The sequence below is a fragment of the Carcharodon carcharias genome (genome assembly GCF_017639515.1).
Source record: "Carcharodon carcharias isolate sCarCar2 chromosome 39 unlocalized genomic scaffold, sCarCar2.pri SUPER_39_unloc_5, whole genome shotgun sequence".
Lineage (NCBI taxonomy): Eukaryota > Metazoa > Chordata > Chondrichthyes > Lamniformes > Lamnidae > Carcharodon > Carcharodon carcharias.
In genome coordinates this window covers 859,273-875,348 of record NW_024470844.1, presented here as the reverse complement: position 1 = coordinate 875,348, position 16,076 = coordinate 859,273, and the positions used below count along the sequence as shown (strand labels likewise).

Below are 16,076 nucleotides of genomic sequence, written 5' to 3'. Positions count from 1 at the left end.
CCCCCCTCTCTCTCCCTCCGCCCCCTCTCTCTCCCTCCGCCCCCTCTCTCTCCCTCCGCCCCCTCTCTCTCCCTCCGCCCCCTCTCTCTCCCTCCGCCCCCTCTCTCTCCCTCCGCCCTCTCTCTCTCCCTCCGCGCCCCCTCTCTCTCTCTCCGCCTCTCTCTCTCTCTCCGCGCCCCCCTCTCTCTCTCTCCGCCTCTCTCTCCCTCCGCGCCCTCTCTCTCCCTCCGCCCTCTCTCTCTCCCTCCGCCCCCTCTCTCTCACTCCGCCCCCCTCTCTCTCTCTCCGCCTCTCTCTCACTCCGCGCCCCCTCTCTCTCCCTCCGCCCCCTCTCTCTCCCTCCGCCCCCTCTCTCTCTCTCCGCCCCCTCTCTCTCACTCCGCGCCCCCCTCTCTCCCTCCGCCCCCTCTCTCTCCCTCCGCCCCCTCTCTCTCCCTCCGCCCCCTCTCTCTCCCTCCGCCCCCTCTCTCTCCCTCCGCCCCCTCTCTCTCCCTCCGCCCCCTCTCTCTCCCTCCGCCCCCTCTCTCTCCCTCCGCCCCCTCTCTCTCCCTCCGCCCCCTCTCTCTCACTCCGCCCCCCTCTCTCTCACTCCGCCCCCTCTCTCTCTCTCCGCCTCTCTCTCACTCCGCGCCCCCCTCTCTCCCTCCGCCCCCTCTCTCTCCCTCCGCCCCCTCTCTCTCCCTCCGCCCCCTCTCTCTCCCTCCGCCCCCTCTCTCTCCCTCCGCCCCCTCTCTCTCCCTCCGCCCCCTCTCTCTCCCTCCGCCCCCTCTCTCTCCCTCCGCCCTCTCTCTCTCCCTCCGCCCACTCTCTCTCCCTCCGCCCCCTCTCTCTCCCTCCGCCCCCTCTCTCTCCCTCCGCCCCCTCTCTCTCCCTCCGCCCCCTCTCTCTCCCTCCGCCCTCTCTCTCTCCCTCCGCCCCCTCTCTCTCCCTCCGCCCCCCTCTCCCTCCCTCCGCCCCCTCTCCCTCCCTCCGCCCCCTCTCCCTCCCTCCGCCCCCTCTCTCTCCCTCCGCCCCCTCTCTCTCCCTCCGCCCCCTCTCTCTCCCTCCGCCCCCTCTCTCTCCCTCCGCCCCCTCTCTCTCCCTCCGCCCCCTCTCTCTCCCTCCGCCCCCTCTCTCTCCCTCCGCCCCCTCTCTCTCCCTCCGCCCCCTCTCTCTCCCTCCGCCCCCTCTCTCTCCCTCCGCCCCCTCTCTCTCCCTCCGCCCCCTCTCTCTCCCTCCGCCCCCTCTCTCTCCCTCCGCCCCCTCTCTCTCCCTCCGCCCCCTCTCTCTCCCTCCGCCCCCTCTCTCTCCCTCCGCCCCCTCTCTCTCCCTCCGCCCCCTCTCTCTCCCTCCGCCCCCTCTCTCTCCCTCCGCTCCCTCTCTCTCTCTCCGCGCCCCTCTCTCTCTCTCTCTCTCTCTCCGCGCCCCTCTCTCTCTCTCTCTCTCCACGCCCCTCTCTCTCTCTCCGCGCCCCTCTCTCTCTCTCTCTCTCCGCGCCCCTCTCTCTCTCTCTCTCTCCACGCCCCTCTCTCTCTCTCTCTCTCCGCGCCCCTCTCTCTCTCTCTCTCTCCACGCCCCTCTCTCTCTCTCTCCACGCCCCTCTCTCTCTCTCTCTCTCCGTGCCCCTCTCTCTCTCTCTATCTCCTCGTCCCTCTCACTCTCTCCCCGCCCCTCTCTCTCTCTCTCTCTCTCCGCGCCCCTCTCTCTCTCTCTCTCTCCGCGCCCCTCTCTCTCTCTCTCTCTCTCACTCGCTGTCTCACTCGCTGCCTCTCTCTCTCTCACCCAGGTGACTGTCCGAGTGGAGAATTATGAGTACATGAAGTTCTGGGCGCTCGGCGTGAGGCTGGGTGCGCCTCCGATGGAAATGAAAGAGAAGCTCCAGTCCTCCAAACGCTGGTTCTTCTGGATCAAGGTGAAGGCCCCAATGCACCGGTAAGAGCCCTCCTCAGGCCGGCAAGCAGGGTAAGGTTCATGGTCGACACGGGTCACGGGCCCACCGTTCACTTTATCTGACGCATCTTCACTTTTTTTCTTCTCCCTTCCCCCCCCTCTCTTTCCCCCCTCCCTTACACCCCTCCCTTACCCCGCTTCTATTCCCCCTCCGCCCCCCCTTCTCCTCCCTTCTCCCCCCTTCCCTTCCCCCCTCCCTTACCCCATCCCTTCCCCCCTCCCTTACCCCCTCCCTTACCCCCTCCCTTACCCCCTCCCTTACCCCCTCCCTTACCCCCCTCCCTTACCCCACTCCCTTCCCCCACTCCCTTACCCCCTCCCTTACCCCATCCCTTACCCCATCCCTTACCCCCCTCCCTTACCCCCCTCCCTTACCCCCTCCCTTACCCCCCCCTTACCCCCCTCCCTTACCCCACTCCCTTACCCCCTCCCTTACCCCCTCCCTTACCCCCCTCCCTTACCCCACTCCCTTACCCCCTCCCTTACCCCCTCCCTTACCCCCTCCCTTACCCCCCTCCCTTACCCCACTCCCTTACCCCACTCCCTTACCCCCTCCCTTACCCCCCTCCCTTACCCCCCTCCCTTACCCCCTCCCTTACCCCCTCCCTTACCCCCTCCCTTACCCCCTCCCTTACCCCCTCCCTTACCCCCCTCCCTTACCCCCCCCTTACCCCCTCCCTTACCCCCCTGCCTTACCCCCCTCCCTTACCCCCTCCCTTACCCCACTCCCTTACCCCCTCCCTTACCCCCCTCCCTTACCCCCCTCCCTTACCCCCCTCCCTTACCCCCCCCTTACCCCCCTCCCTTACCCCCCTCCCTTACCCCACTCCCTTCCCCCCTCCCTTACCCCCCTCCCTTACCCCCCTCCCTTACCCCCCTCCCTTACCCCCCTCCCTTACCCCCCTCCCTTACCCCCCTCCCTTACCCCCCTCCCTTACCCCCCTCCCTTACCCCCTCCCTTACCCCCTCCCTTACCCCCTCCCTTACCCCCCTCCCTTACCCCACTCCCTTACCCCCTCCCTTACCCCCTCCCTTACCCCCCTCCCTTACCCCCTCCCTTACCCCCTCCCTTACCCCCCTCCCTTACCCCCCCCTTACCCCCCTCCCTTACCCCACTCCCTTACCCCCTCCCTTACCCCCCTCCCTTACCCCCCTCCCTTACCCCCCTCCCTTACCCCCCTGCCTTACCCCCCTCCCTTACCCCCCTCCCTTACCCCACTCCCTTACCCCCTCCCTTACCCCCTCCCTTACCCCCCTCCCTTACCCCCCTCCCTTACCCCCCTCCCTTACCCCCCTCCCTTACCCCACTCCCTTACCCCCTCCCTTACCCCCTCCCTTACCCCCTCCCTTACCCCCTCCCTTACCCCCCTCCCTTACCCCCCTCCCTTACCCCCCTCCCTTACCCCCCTCCCTTACCCCCCTCCCTTACCCCCCTCCCTTACCCCCCTCCCTTACCCCCCTCCCTTACCCCCCTCCCTTACCCCACTCCCTTACCCCACTCCCTTCCTCCTTCCCTTCCCAACTCCCTTACCCACTCCCTTACCCCACTCCCTTACCCCACTCCCTTCCCCCACTCCCTTACCCCCCTCCCTTACCCCCCTCCCTTACCCCCCTCCCTTACCCCACTCCCTTACCCCACTCCCTTCCTCCTTCCCTTCCCAACTCCCTTACCCACTCCCTTACCCCACTCCCTTACCCCACTCCCTTCCCCCACTCCCTTACCCCCCTCCCTTACCCCCCTCCCTTACCCCCTCCCTTACCCCACTCCCTTACCCCACTCCCTTCCCCCCCTCCCTTACCCCTGCACCCCCGCGCCCCAGCAGGCGGTACTGTAAGCGGGTGGTCATGGCCGCTCGGCTGAAGGGCGGGCGCCTGGTGCTGAAGTCCTTCAAGGACATCCCGCTGGAGAACCTGGAGCACCTCCTGCCGGCGGTGCAGATGCGATTCAGCCTGAGGGACCGCACCTTCATCTCCTTCACCCTGCTGGCTGGCGGCTCCGCCCTCTTCGCCAACCTGACCGTGCTGGGCCTCTACAGCCTGAAGGTGGACTTCCTGCTGCTGCTGCTGCTCTTCGCCACGCTGATGGTGCACCGTTCCCAGCGCCTCTTCCAGCGCCGGCGTGACCACCACGCCCTCAACCACGCCAACACGCTCTACACCAAGAGCACGTCCAACAACGGCGAACTGCTAGTCAGCCTGGTGCGGCGCGCCCACCAAGAGCACCTCAAGGAACTGATGCTGGCCCACGCCTTCCGACTGCTCCTCCGGCAACGGCAACCACAGCGGACCCCCAGTGACGGTGAGTACAGCTCCCCCGACACCGTCCCCGTCAAACACTCCCAGGACAGGTACAGCACGGGGTTAGGTACAGAGTAAATCTCCCTCTACACTGTCCCTATCAAACACTCCCAGGACAGGTACAGCACGGGGTTAGATACAGAGAAAATCCCCCTCTACACCGTCCCCATCAAACTCTCCCAGCACAGGTACAGCACGGGGTTAGATACAGAGAAAATCCCCCTCTACACCGTCCCCATCAAACACTCCCAGGACAGGTACAGCACGGGGTTAGATACAGAGTAAATCTCCCTCTACACTGTCCCAATCAAACAATCCCAGCACCGGTACAGCACGGGGTTAGATACAGGGTAAAGCTCCCTCTAAACTGTCTCCACCAAACACTCCCAGGACAGGTAAAGCACAGGGTTAGATACAGAGTAAAGTTCCCTCTACACTGTCCCCATCAAACACTCACACGACAGGTACAGCACGGGGTTAGATACAGAGTAAAGCTCCCTCTACACAGTCCCCATCAAACACTCTCAGGACAGGTACAGCACGGGGTTAGATACAGAGTAAATCTCCCTCTACACCGTCCCCATTAAACACTCCCAGGATAGCTACAGCACGGGGTTAGATACAGAGTAAAGCTCCCTCTACACTGTCCCCATCAAACACTCCCAGGACAGGTACAGCACGGGGTTAGATACAGAGTAAAGCTCCCTCTACACTGTCCCCATCAAACACTCCCAGGACAGGTACAGCACGGGGTTAGATACAGAGTAAAGCTCCCTCTACACTGTCCCCATCAAACACTCCCAGGACAGGTACAGCACGGGGTTAGATACAGAGTAAAGCTCCCTCTACACTGTCCCCATCAAACACTCCTAGGACAGGTACAGCACAGGGTTAGATACAGAGTATAGCTCCCTCTGCACTGTCCCTATCAAACGCTCCCAGGACAGGTACAGCACGGGGTTAGATACAGAGTAAAGCTCCCCCTACACCGTCCCCATCAAACACTCCCAGGACAGGTACAGCACGGGGTTAGATACAGAGTAAAGATCCCCCTACACCGTCCCCATCAAACACTCCCAGGACAGGTACAGCACGGGGTTAGATACAGAGTAAATCTCCCTCTACACTGTCCCCATCAAACACTCCCAGGACAGGTACAGCACGGGGTTAGATACAGAGTAAATCTCCCTCTACACCGTCCCCATAAAACTCTCCCAGGACAGGTTCAGCTCGGGATTAGATACAGAGTAAATCTCCCTCTACACTGTCCCAATCAAACACTCCCAGGATAGGTACAGCACGGGGTTTGATACCGAGTAAAGCTCCCTCTACACAGTCCCCATCAAACACTCTCAGGACAGGTACAGCACGGGGTTAGATACAGAGTAAATCTCCCTCTACACCGTCCCCATCAAACACTCCCAGGATAGCTACAGCACGGGGTTAGATACAGAGTAAAGCTCCCTCTACAACGTCCCCATCAAACACTCCCAGGACAGGTACAGCACGGGGTTAGATACAGAGTAAACCTCCCTCTACACCGTCCCCATCAAACACTCCCAGGACAGGTACAGCACGGGATTAGATACAGAGTATAGCTCCCTCTGCACTTTCCCCATCAAACACTCACAGGCAAGGTACAGCACGGGGTTAGATACAGAGTAAAGCTCCCTCTACACTGTCCCCATCAAACACTCCTAGGACAGGTACAACACGGGGTTAGATACAGAGTATAGCTCCCTCTGCACTGTCCCTATCAAACGCTCCCAGGACAGGTACAGCACGGGGTTAGATACAGAGTAAAGCTCCCCCTACACCGTCCCCATCAAACACTCCCAGGACAGGTACAGCACGGGGTTAGATACAGAGTAAAGATCCCCCTACACCGTCCCCATCAAACACTCCCAGGACAGGTACAGCACGGGGTTAGATACAGAGAAAATCCCCCTCTACACCGTCCCCATAAAACTCTCCCAGGACAGGTACAGCACGGGGTTAGATACAGGGTAAAGCTCCCTCTACACTGTCCCCATCAAACATTCCCAGGACAGGTACAGCACGGGGTTAGATACAGAGAAAATCCCCCTCTACACTGTCCCCATCAAACACTCACACGACAGGTACAGCACGGGGTTTGATACCGAGTAAAGCTCCCTCTACACAGTCCCCATCAAACACTCTCAGGACAGGTACAGCACGGGGTTAGATACAGAGTAAATCTCCCTCTACACCGTCCCCATCAAACACTCCCAGGATAGCTACAGCACGAGGTTAGATACAGAGTAAAGCTCCCTCTACACCGTCCCCATCAAACACTCCCAGGACAGGTACAGCACGGGGTTAGATACAGAGTAAAGCTCCCTCTACACCGTCCCCATCAAACACTCCCAGGATAGCTACAGCACGGGGTTCGATACAGAGTAAAGCTCCCTCTACTCTGTCCCTATCAAACACTCCCAGGACAGGTACAGCACGGGGTTCGATACAGAGTAAAGCTCCCTCTACACTCTCCCCATCAAACACAGGCAGCACGAGGTAACCGTGTTGAAGTGGAACATCAGCCCTGATCTCCCTGAATGGCGCAGTGGGCTCGAAGGGCTGAGCGACCTTATCCTGCTCCTATTTCGATTTCACATGTCTTACCTCAACACCGTCTTCTTGCACAACCCCAGGTTCCTTTGATGTTTTTAAGGTGCAGAGATCAGTCGATCTCAGCCTTGAACGTGCTGAAAGACCGAACCACACCTCGCACCGTGGGGCGGAGAATTCCAAATATTCACCACCTTCCGAGTGATGGCATTGCTGCTAATCTCAGTGCAAAGTGGCCTTATTCTGAGACTGTGCCCCCTTGTTCTAGACCAGAGGGAACATCCTCCCTGCATCTACCCTGGCGTGCAACCTCTAAAGAATTTTGCGTGTCTGAATGAAATCACCTCTCATTCTTCCAAACTCCAGAGAATAGAGCCAGCCTATTTAACCTACCTTCGTAGGATAGTTCCTCCATCCCGGGAATTCGTTTAGTGAACCTTCGCTGCATTCTGTCTGTGGCCAACAAGGCTGTTTCCTTTATTCCCCGTTATAATTCTGCCTGTGCCTCTTAAGGAACCACATTGACTTTAGCTTGACTTTAGCTACTCTCCTCCTTTTCACGTTGCTCTAACACCTGTTACCCTCTGTTTTTATGTCACCCGCTCGTTTACTTTCGTATCTTATTTTCTCATTCCCTCTTTATCGCTTTCTTGGTCATACCTTGCTGGCTGATGAAATCCCCCCCCGCCCCCCCCCCCAATCCCCGGTTTCACCGAAATAAAGGCAAAAATACTGCAGGTGCTGGAAACCTGAGGTAAAAACGGAAAGTACCGCAAGTACCCAGCAGGCCAGGCAGCAATCTGCGGAAAGAGAAACCCAGAGCTCGACATCTCGAGCGGAATGTGACTCTTCGGAACTGAAGGAACGTAAAAAGGCGCTGGGTTTTGTGCTATTGAAAGAAGTGCGGCGGGTGCTGGGGGGAAGAGGAGGTAGAACAAAGGGAACGTCTGGGATAGGGGAGAGGACGGGAGAGATTAAATGACTTGGGTGTCGTGGAATAAAAGGCAACGAGAGTGGTACTGGTTGGAGTAAAGGAACAAAGCATTGGCCTAGAGTAGGTGTTAATAGCGGAATGATGAACAACCCTGTCCGGAAGCAAAAAACGTGACGAGTCGGGTTAAGACCGGCCCGTGTCAAAAAATGAACAAAAAAAGGGAGGGGGTGCGCAGAGTCCAGAAGTCTACGGAAAGCGCCGAAGCGAAAGATGAGGCGCTCATTCCTCCGACATCGCTGGGCTTCACTCGAACGCTACTGCAGGCCGAGGACAGAGACGTGAGCGTGAGATCGGAGCGGCGACTGACCAAGGGCAAGCGCCCGGAAGTTCGAGGCCGTGCTTTGCGGAGGGATGATGGGCTGGGGTGTTCCACGAGGCAGCCGCAGCTTTGTTCCCCACCCCCTCCCCCCAAAACGGATGCTGTCTGACCTGCTGAGCGTCTCCCCCACTCCCCCCCCCCCCCCTCCCCCCGACCCACACCTTTCCGGTTTTTACCTCCAGTTCGATTTCTTTGTTGGCAACGCCGCAAGCCCCTTCTGTTCACCCAAGCCTCTTGCGAAGTTGTCCCAGCGATGAGCTAAACCTGTACCGCTCTTCGACTGGGGTTTTTTAATTCCTCAAGGGGCTTCTAGTTGAGGATTAGGACTATCTCTTCAGCGTGTGTCACTGTGCGGGTGTGATACTTTTTAATCCATTTACCTTGGCCCAACACCCCACCCTTCACGCCACTGCCATTGGCTTTCTTTACGCTCGGCACCAAAGCTTCGGACTTGAGTAGGTCGCTCCCAAACCCTGAAATACCTTGCCGCGAGGATCACTCTTCCCCGGAGGGGATCCCTCACTCTGCGATTGGCCCTATCCCGTTACAGAAAACAGGATCCCCAAAGAAAAAAATAGCCTTCCACGCTTGGCCCCCTTTCAGCCTAGCGCTTCAGGAACTGCCTCAAACAAACGCGTTCTGTCAACTTACCACCCCCCCCCCACCACCGCCACCACTTTCCCATTTGGTCTGCCCACCTTGTACAAAGATTAAAGTCGCCCGCGGGTTAGTCCGGAATTATTCAATAAGACGGTGGCTGACCTGATTGTCACCTCCCACCTGCCCGCTCCCCCCCACCCCCGATAACCTTTCACCCCCCACCTTGTTAATCAAGAATCTATCCACCTCGGCCTTAAAAATATTCGAAGACTCTGCTTCCCATCCCCCTTTCGAGGAAGAGAGTTCCTCTCACCCTCTGAGAGAATAAAATTCTCCTCATCTCCGTCTTAAATGAGCGACCCCCTTATTTTTAAACAGTGACCCCCCCCCCACCCTCCCGAGTTCTGGATTCTCCCACAAGAGGAAACATCTTCTCCACATCCGCCCTGTCCGAGACCCCTCAGGATCTTAAAAAGATTTCAATCGAGTTGCCTCTGAACCCTTCTAAACTCCAGCAGGTACAAGCCCAGCCTGTGCAACCTTCCCTCTCATAAGACAACCCACCCGTTCCTGGCGTTGGCCTGGTCAACCTTCTCTGAACTGCATCCAACGCATTTATACCCTTAAATAAGGAGACCAGTACTGTACAGGGTGCTCCCGATGTGGTCTCACCAGTGCCCTGCACAACTGAAGCTTAACCTTCCTACTTTTGTATTCAATCCCTCTCCCAATAAGCGATAACACTCTTTTAGCTTTGCCTAAACTCTTACTGTACCTGTGTACCAACCTCTCGTGGCTCATGCATTCGTCGATCAGCGCCAGGATCTCAGCTGTCTACAATCTACGTGAACGGCTTAGACAAAGAGACAGGGGCCAATGTATCCCAAGTTTGCAGGTGACCCCAAGCTAGCTGTGGAGGTAAGCTGTGAGGAGGACACCGAGAGTCTGCACAGAGACGCAGGCGGGTCAAGTGGGTGGGTGAGCAGGCTGGGGTATAACGTGAGGAAGTGCGACATTATTCACTTTGGCAGTAGGAGCAGAGAAGCAAAATATATATATATTTTTTTTTTTGAAAAACTCGCAAGTACTGCTGCTCCCCAAAGAGTGGTACCAGCACAAGGAGAGTCACACGGACTCGAAACCTTAACTCCGTTTCTCTCTCCGCGGCCGGGTTTCTCTGTCTTTAACTGTGGCGGGTTGGCGTGCAGGTGCAGCCAAGAGCTAGGAGGGTAAGCGGCACCTTGGCCTATCTCACAAGGGGGATTGGAGTGTCAGAGCGACAAAGTCTTGCCTCAGTTGTACAGGGGGTTCTTGGTGAGACCGGATGTGGAATACCGTGAGCCGTTTTAGGCTCCACCTTCAGGAAAGGATAGAGTTGCACTGGGAGCGGGGGAGATGAAGTGACACGGGTATCGTGGAATAAAAGGGCAAAGGAGAGCGGTACTGGTTGGCGTGAAGGAACAAAGCATTGGCCCAGAGTGGGTGTTAATAGCGGAATGGTGAACAACCCTGTCCGGAAGCAGAAATCACGACGACTCGGGTTAAGACCGGCAGAATCAGACTGGAGTGAAGGTTGGTCCCTGGGACGAGGGGGTGGGAGGAAACTGGGCTTGATATGTTATTCTCTGGAGTTTCGAAGAATGAGAGACCACCTCACTGAGACCCTGCAAGAGTTCTGAAGGGGTTTGGACAGGGGTGGACACTTGAGAGAATGGGGGAACCTAAAACGCTGGGGATGGGGTGGCGGTCGGGGGGTTGTGGGGGGGGGGGTGGGGGTGGGGGGTGGGGGAGCGCACAGTCTCAGGATAAGGCTGGGGTGGTGGTGGTGGGGGGGCCGGGGGGGGGGTGGGGGTGGGGGTGGGGGTGGGGCGGCGGCGTCCGAATCATTCAGGACCGAGACGGAGAGCCATCTCCTGCCCTTCCCCCCTCCCCCAAAGGAAAGTGGCTGCTCACTCTCTGACCGCGTGGTGTCTGCTTTGCTCCTCCACCCCCCCCCCGACACCCACAACCCTCCCCTCCCCCCCCTCCGGCAGGTGCGGAAGTGGCTGCCCTTCTGTCCGGCGAGGTGTCCGCGTGGCTGAGGGAGCGTTCGGGACTGCCCATCGCCTTCAGAGGGACCCGGGCCCTGACCCACCTCCAGGGCCTCGAGAGGCAGCTGAGCCAGCGCTGAGGGGAGGGGAGGGGAGGGGAGGGAAGTCGTCGGGGGTGGGGGTGGGTGGGGGGGTGGGGGTGGGTGGGGGGGGTGGGGGTGGGTGGGGGGGCTTGGTTGCTATGGGGACGGCGGGGGATGTGGATGGGAAGGCCTGCGTTAGCTGGTAACTGGGTGGGCGGGGTGGGGGGAGGGGGTGGCATAGGCGGGGAAAGGTCCCGCTGTGGTACTGACCACTATCGCCACTCTCTACCCCCCACCCCCCCCCCCCACTCACTAACCTACGCAGCCCCCACCCCAACCAGACACATAACCACAGCCAGAAGCACCGCATTCAATTGTGGAGGTGATGGCTCCTGCAGTCGAACAGCTGGCAGCCGAGGGAGAACGGGCTGCAGGGTTTAGGACTCCCACCCCACCTCACCCCACCTCACCCCACCTCACCCCACCCCCACAGAGCAGTCAACCCCTCCATTGAGAGAGAGAGAGAGAGAGAGAGAGAGTGAGGGGGACAGGGAGAGCAACGGGTAGCGGGGCCCTGGCCAGCGGAAGGGATGAGTTTTGGAGAGTCCAGCGAGGTGGGGTTTACCCCCCCCCCCCCCGGCCTCCCCGCGGGGAAGTGGGAGGGACGAGGAGAGGGAGAGATGTGAGGGGAGGGGGGGGGGGAGAGGAGAGGGAGAGAGGAGGGAGGGTCAGGTGACAGGTGAGGTTGCTCGGTGAGAGGTGAGGGGGAGGGGGTGAGGGCGCTGGGGGAGGGGGTGAGGGCGCTGGGCGTCCCACATGGTCGCTGAGGTGGATCTGCTTCCTGCTCAGTGACATGGCATCGTTCGATCTCGGCGAAGAGCAGAGCTCAGCCTCCAGACCCAGGCACAGAGTCGCAATTTAAAATAAAATATTATTTATGCCAAACCCAAAGTGTCTCAATGTTTCAGTGTCTCCCCCTCCCCTCCCCTCCCCTCCCGATTCTCTACCTCTCAGGCCTGATCTCTCCTTCTCTGTCTCTCAATCTCTGTTCCTCTTCCTCTGTCTCTCTCTCTCTCTGTCCCTCTTTCTTTGTGTGTCTCTCTCTGTCTCTTTCGCTCTGTTTCTGTCTGTCTCTCTCTCTTTCTCACACTTCCTGTATTGCACACACCCTCTCTCTCTTTCTGTATCACACACTGCATCTCACACCCTGTATCACACTCTGTCTCTCTCTGTATCACACACACTGTGTCACACTGTCACTCTGTATCACACACACTATCACACACTGTATCACACTCTCTCTCTCTGTATCACACACACTGTGTCACACTGTCACTCTGTATCACACACACTATCACACATTGTATCACACTCTGTCTCTCTCTGTATCACACACACTGTGTCACACTGTCACTCTGTATCACACACACTATCACACACTGTATCACACTCTCTCTCTGTATCACACACACTGTGTCACACTGTCACTCTGTATCACACACACTATCACACACTCTCTCACACTCTCTCTCTGTATCACACACACTGTGTCACACTGTCACTCTGTATCACACACACTATCACACACTGTATCACACTCTCTGTATCACACACACTGTGTCACACTCACTCTGTATCACACACACTATCACACATTGTATCACACTCTGTCTCTCTCTGTATCACACACACTGTGTCACACTGTCACTCTGTATCACACACACTATCACACACTGTATCACACTCTCTGTATCACACACACTGTGTCACACTGTCACTCTGTATCACACACACTATCACACACTGTATCACACTCTCTGTATCACACACACTGTGTCACACTGTCACTCTGTATCACACACACTATCACACACTGTATCACACTCTCTCTCTGTATCACACACACTGTGTCACACTCACTCTGTATCACACACACTATCACACACTGTATCACACTCTGTCTCTCTCTGTATCACACACACTGTGTCACACTGTCACTCTGTATCACACACACTATCACACACTGTATCACACTCTGTCTCTCTCTGTATCACACACTGTGTCACACTGTCACTCTGTATCACACACACTATCACACACTATCACACTCTGTCTCTCTCTCTCTCTATCCCACTCTCTGTATCACATACTCTGTATCACACTCTATGTATCACACTCTCCCTCTCTCACACACTGTATCACACACACTCTCTCTGTATCACACACACTGTCTCTCTCTGCATCCCACACACCCTATCTCTCTGTATCTCTCACTCTGTCACACACGCACTGTCTCTCTCTCTCTGTATCACATGCACACGCTCATTCTGTATCACATGCACTGTCTCACTCTGTCACACGCACTCTGTCTCTCTGTATCACAGACTCTTGTCTCTCTGTATCACACACTGTCTCTCTGTATCACACACACTGTCTCTCTGCATCCCGCACACACTATCTTTCTCTGTATCTCACACTCTATCACACACACACTCTCTCTCTCTGTGTATCACATGCACACGCTCATTCTGTATCACACGCACTGTCTCACTCCCTATCACACGCACTCTCTCTCTCTGTATCGCACACTCTGTCTCTGTATCACACACTCGTCTCTCTGTATCGCACACTCTGTATCACACACTCTTGTCTCTCTGTATCACACACACTTGTCTCTCTGTATCACACACTCTGTCTCTATATCATGCTCCCTGTTTCTCTGTCTTTATCTGTTTCTCTGTATCTCTATCTCTGTCTCTCACACTCTGTGCCTGTCTCTCTGTATCACTCTCACTCCATTTTTCTCTCTATTTTGTTCCTTTTCTATCTTTCTCTCATTGTCCATTTCTTTCTGTTTCTGACTCCCTGCCTCTCCCTTCTTCTAGGCCTGACATTTCTCTCTCTCTCTCTCTCTCTCTCTCTTTCTCATTACCTGACCCCCTATCTCTCTGCCTTTCATCTCCCCGTGTCTGTGTCTTTCGCTGTCTCTCCCCAGAATCCCATCTCTATCTCTCGGCCTGACACTCACCCCTCTCACTCTCTGCCTCTCTCTCTTTCTCTGACTCCGTTTTTCTCTCTCTATTTTTTTCATTCATTTACAGGATGTGGGGGTCGCTGGCTGGGCCCAGCATTTATTGCCCCTCCCTAATTGCCCCTTGAGAAGGTGGTGGTGAGCTGCCTTCTTGAGCCGCTGCAGTCCCTGTGCTGTTAGGGAGAGAGTTCCAGGATTTTGCCCCTGTGGTGTAGGTACACCCACAGTGCTGTTAGGGAGGGAGTTCCAGGATTTTGTCCCTGTGGTGTAGGTACACCCACAGCGCTGTTAGGGAGGGAGTTCCAGGATTTTGACCCAGTGACAGTGAAGGAACGGTGATATATTTCCAAGTCAGGATGGTGAGTGACTTGGAGGGGAACTTCCAGGTGGTGGTGTTCCCATCTGTCTCCTGCCCTTGTCCTTCTAGACGGCAGTGGTCATGGGTTTGGAAGGTGCTGCCTAAGGAGCCTTGATGAATTCCTGCAGTGCATCTTGTAGATGGTACACACGCTGCTGCTACTGTGCGTCGGTGGTGGAGGGAGTGAATGTTTGTGGATGGGGTGCCGATCAAGCGGGGCTGCTTTGTATCTTAATGCCTGCCTCTCTCCCTCTCTCTCGCTCCATATCTCTGTCTCTTTCTGTATGCCTGACTCTCTCTCTCGACTCCATACCTCCCTCTCTCTCTCTCTCTCTCTTACTTTACGCCTGACGCACACTTTTTCTGGCTCCCTATGTCTGTTCCTGTAACTTTTTTGAGGTCCCCCTTTCTCTCTCTCTCTCTCTTTCTCTCTCTCTCCCTCTTTCTCTTAACACCTTTTGATTCAGAAAGTGACCTTTATGACTGTAAAATATAACACTGCACCTCACAGACTCAAATCGGAAGGGAACGACTTTGGAAGATGATCAAAAGTGGGTCAAGGAGGTGGGTTTCGGGGAGTGTCTGAAAGGAGGAGAGAGAGAGAGACAGAGAGCTTTGGGGAGGGGATTTCATAGCTGATCCCCCCCATCACCACCACCACCAACCCCCATCCCAACCAAGGAAGGCGAAGGCACGGCCGCCAGTGGTGGAGAGATGGAAATCGGGAGAGCAGATCTGCGTGACGCTCAGGATACGTGGTTGATTTATACCCCGATCAAAAACGCGCATCGGATGGATAAGGGGCAGCCTGGGGGTGGGGGGGGTGCCAGGTCTAGAGACGCAGGAGCAGCTGGATAAACGCCAAAAGGAAATAACATGAGCTCCTCGCCTGTAACAAGATGGTCAGAACCAGGGGCCCGTCAGCCCCCTCGAGTCTGCTCCGTCACTCAGATTGTGGCGCCAGCTTCCACTTTCCTGTCTGTCACCCCCAACCGCAACCCACCCCACCTCAACCCTCGGCATTCGAAAAGAAGTGTCCGGCTCAGCGTTGAGTCTATTCCATGAACACCCCCTACCCTGGCCTCCACTGCTCTCTGGGTGGTGTGGCGGGGGGTTGGGGGGGGGGAGAGAATCTCACAGACTGTCCACCCTCAGAGAGATGAAATTCCCCCTCATCTCCGTCTTCAATGGGAGACCCCTCGCTCTGAAACTGTGCCCTCCCCCCAAGTTCTGGATTCCTCCACGAGAGGGAAACATCCACCCTGTCAAGCCCCCCACCCCCACGGCCCTACCTACAACCTTCAGAATCTTCAATGTTTCAATAAGATCCCCTCTCGGTCTTCTAAACACCAATGGGTACAGACCCAACCTGCTCAAGCTCTCTTCAGAAGACAAACCCCCTACACCCCAGCAACTGTCGAAGGATTAGGGTGGAGACGATGGATGGTTGGGTTTCAGGAAGACAGTTTTTAGTAGGGAAAATAATTGGGAGCAGGGGGGTGGGGGGGGGGGGGGGTTAGGGGTTAACTTTGCATTCCAGAATGATCCTGGAATAGCGAGCAGTTTCAGCAGACAAGAACAGAACCCTACAGTGTTTTACACCATCGAGCCAGGTCTGACAGGTTGAATACATTCAGGGCCGCGTCCGACAGATTTTTGATCGACAGGGGAGTCAAGGGTTACGAGAGACAGGAAAGGAGCTGAGACCCCCAACTGGATCAGCCCCGATCTGATCGAGTGGCGGAGCAGATTCGAGGGGCCGAATGGCCTCCTCCCTGCTCCTAACTCTAGTGCTCTTAACCCCTGTCGGTGGCAATAATCCGATCAACCCTCGATTTGAAATGG

General features: G+C 56.8%; 1 protein-coding gene across 1 annotated transcript in view; it reads left to right on the top strand.

Annotated features, from left to right (window-relative positions):
• The window catches only part of LOC121274978 (transmembrane protein 143-like), a 53,296-nt gene extending 42,397 nt beyond the window's left edge, over positions 1-10,899 (top strand). Inside the window, exons 5-7 of the mRNA XM_041182357.1 lie at positions 1,766-1,911; positions 3,753-4,228; positions 10,763-10,899. Of these exons, the coding sequence (XP_041038291.1) occupies positions 1,766-1,911; positions 3,753-4,228; positions 10,763-10,899 (759 nt within the window). The remainder of the gene's footprint in view (positions 1-1,765; positions 1,912-3,752; positions 4,229-10,762) is intronic.
• The last annotated feature ends 5,177 nt before the right edge of the window (positions 10,900-16,076 follow it).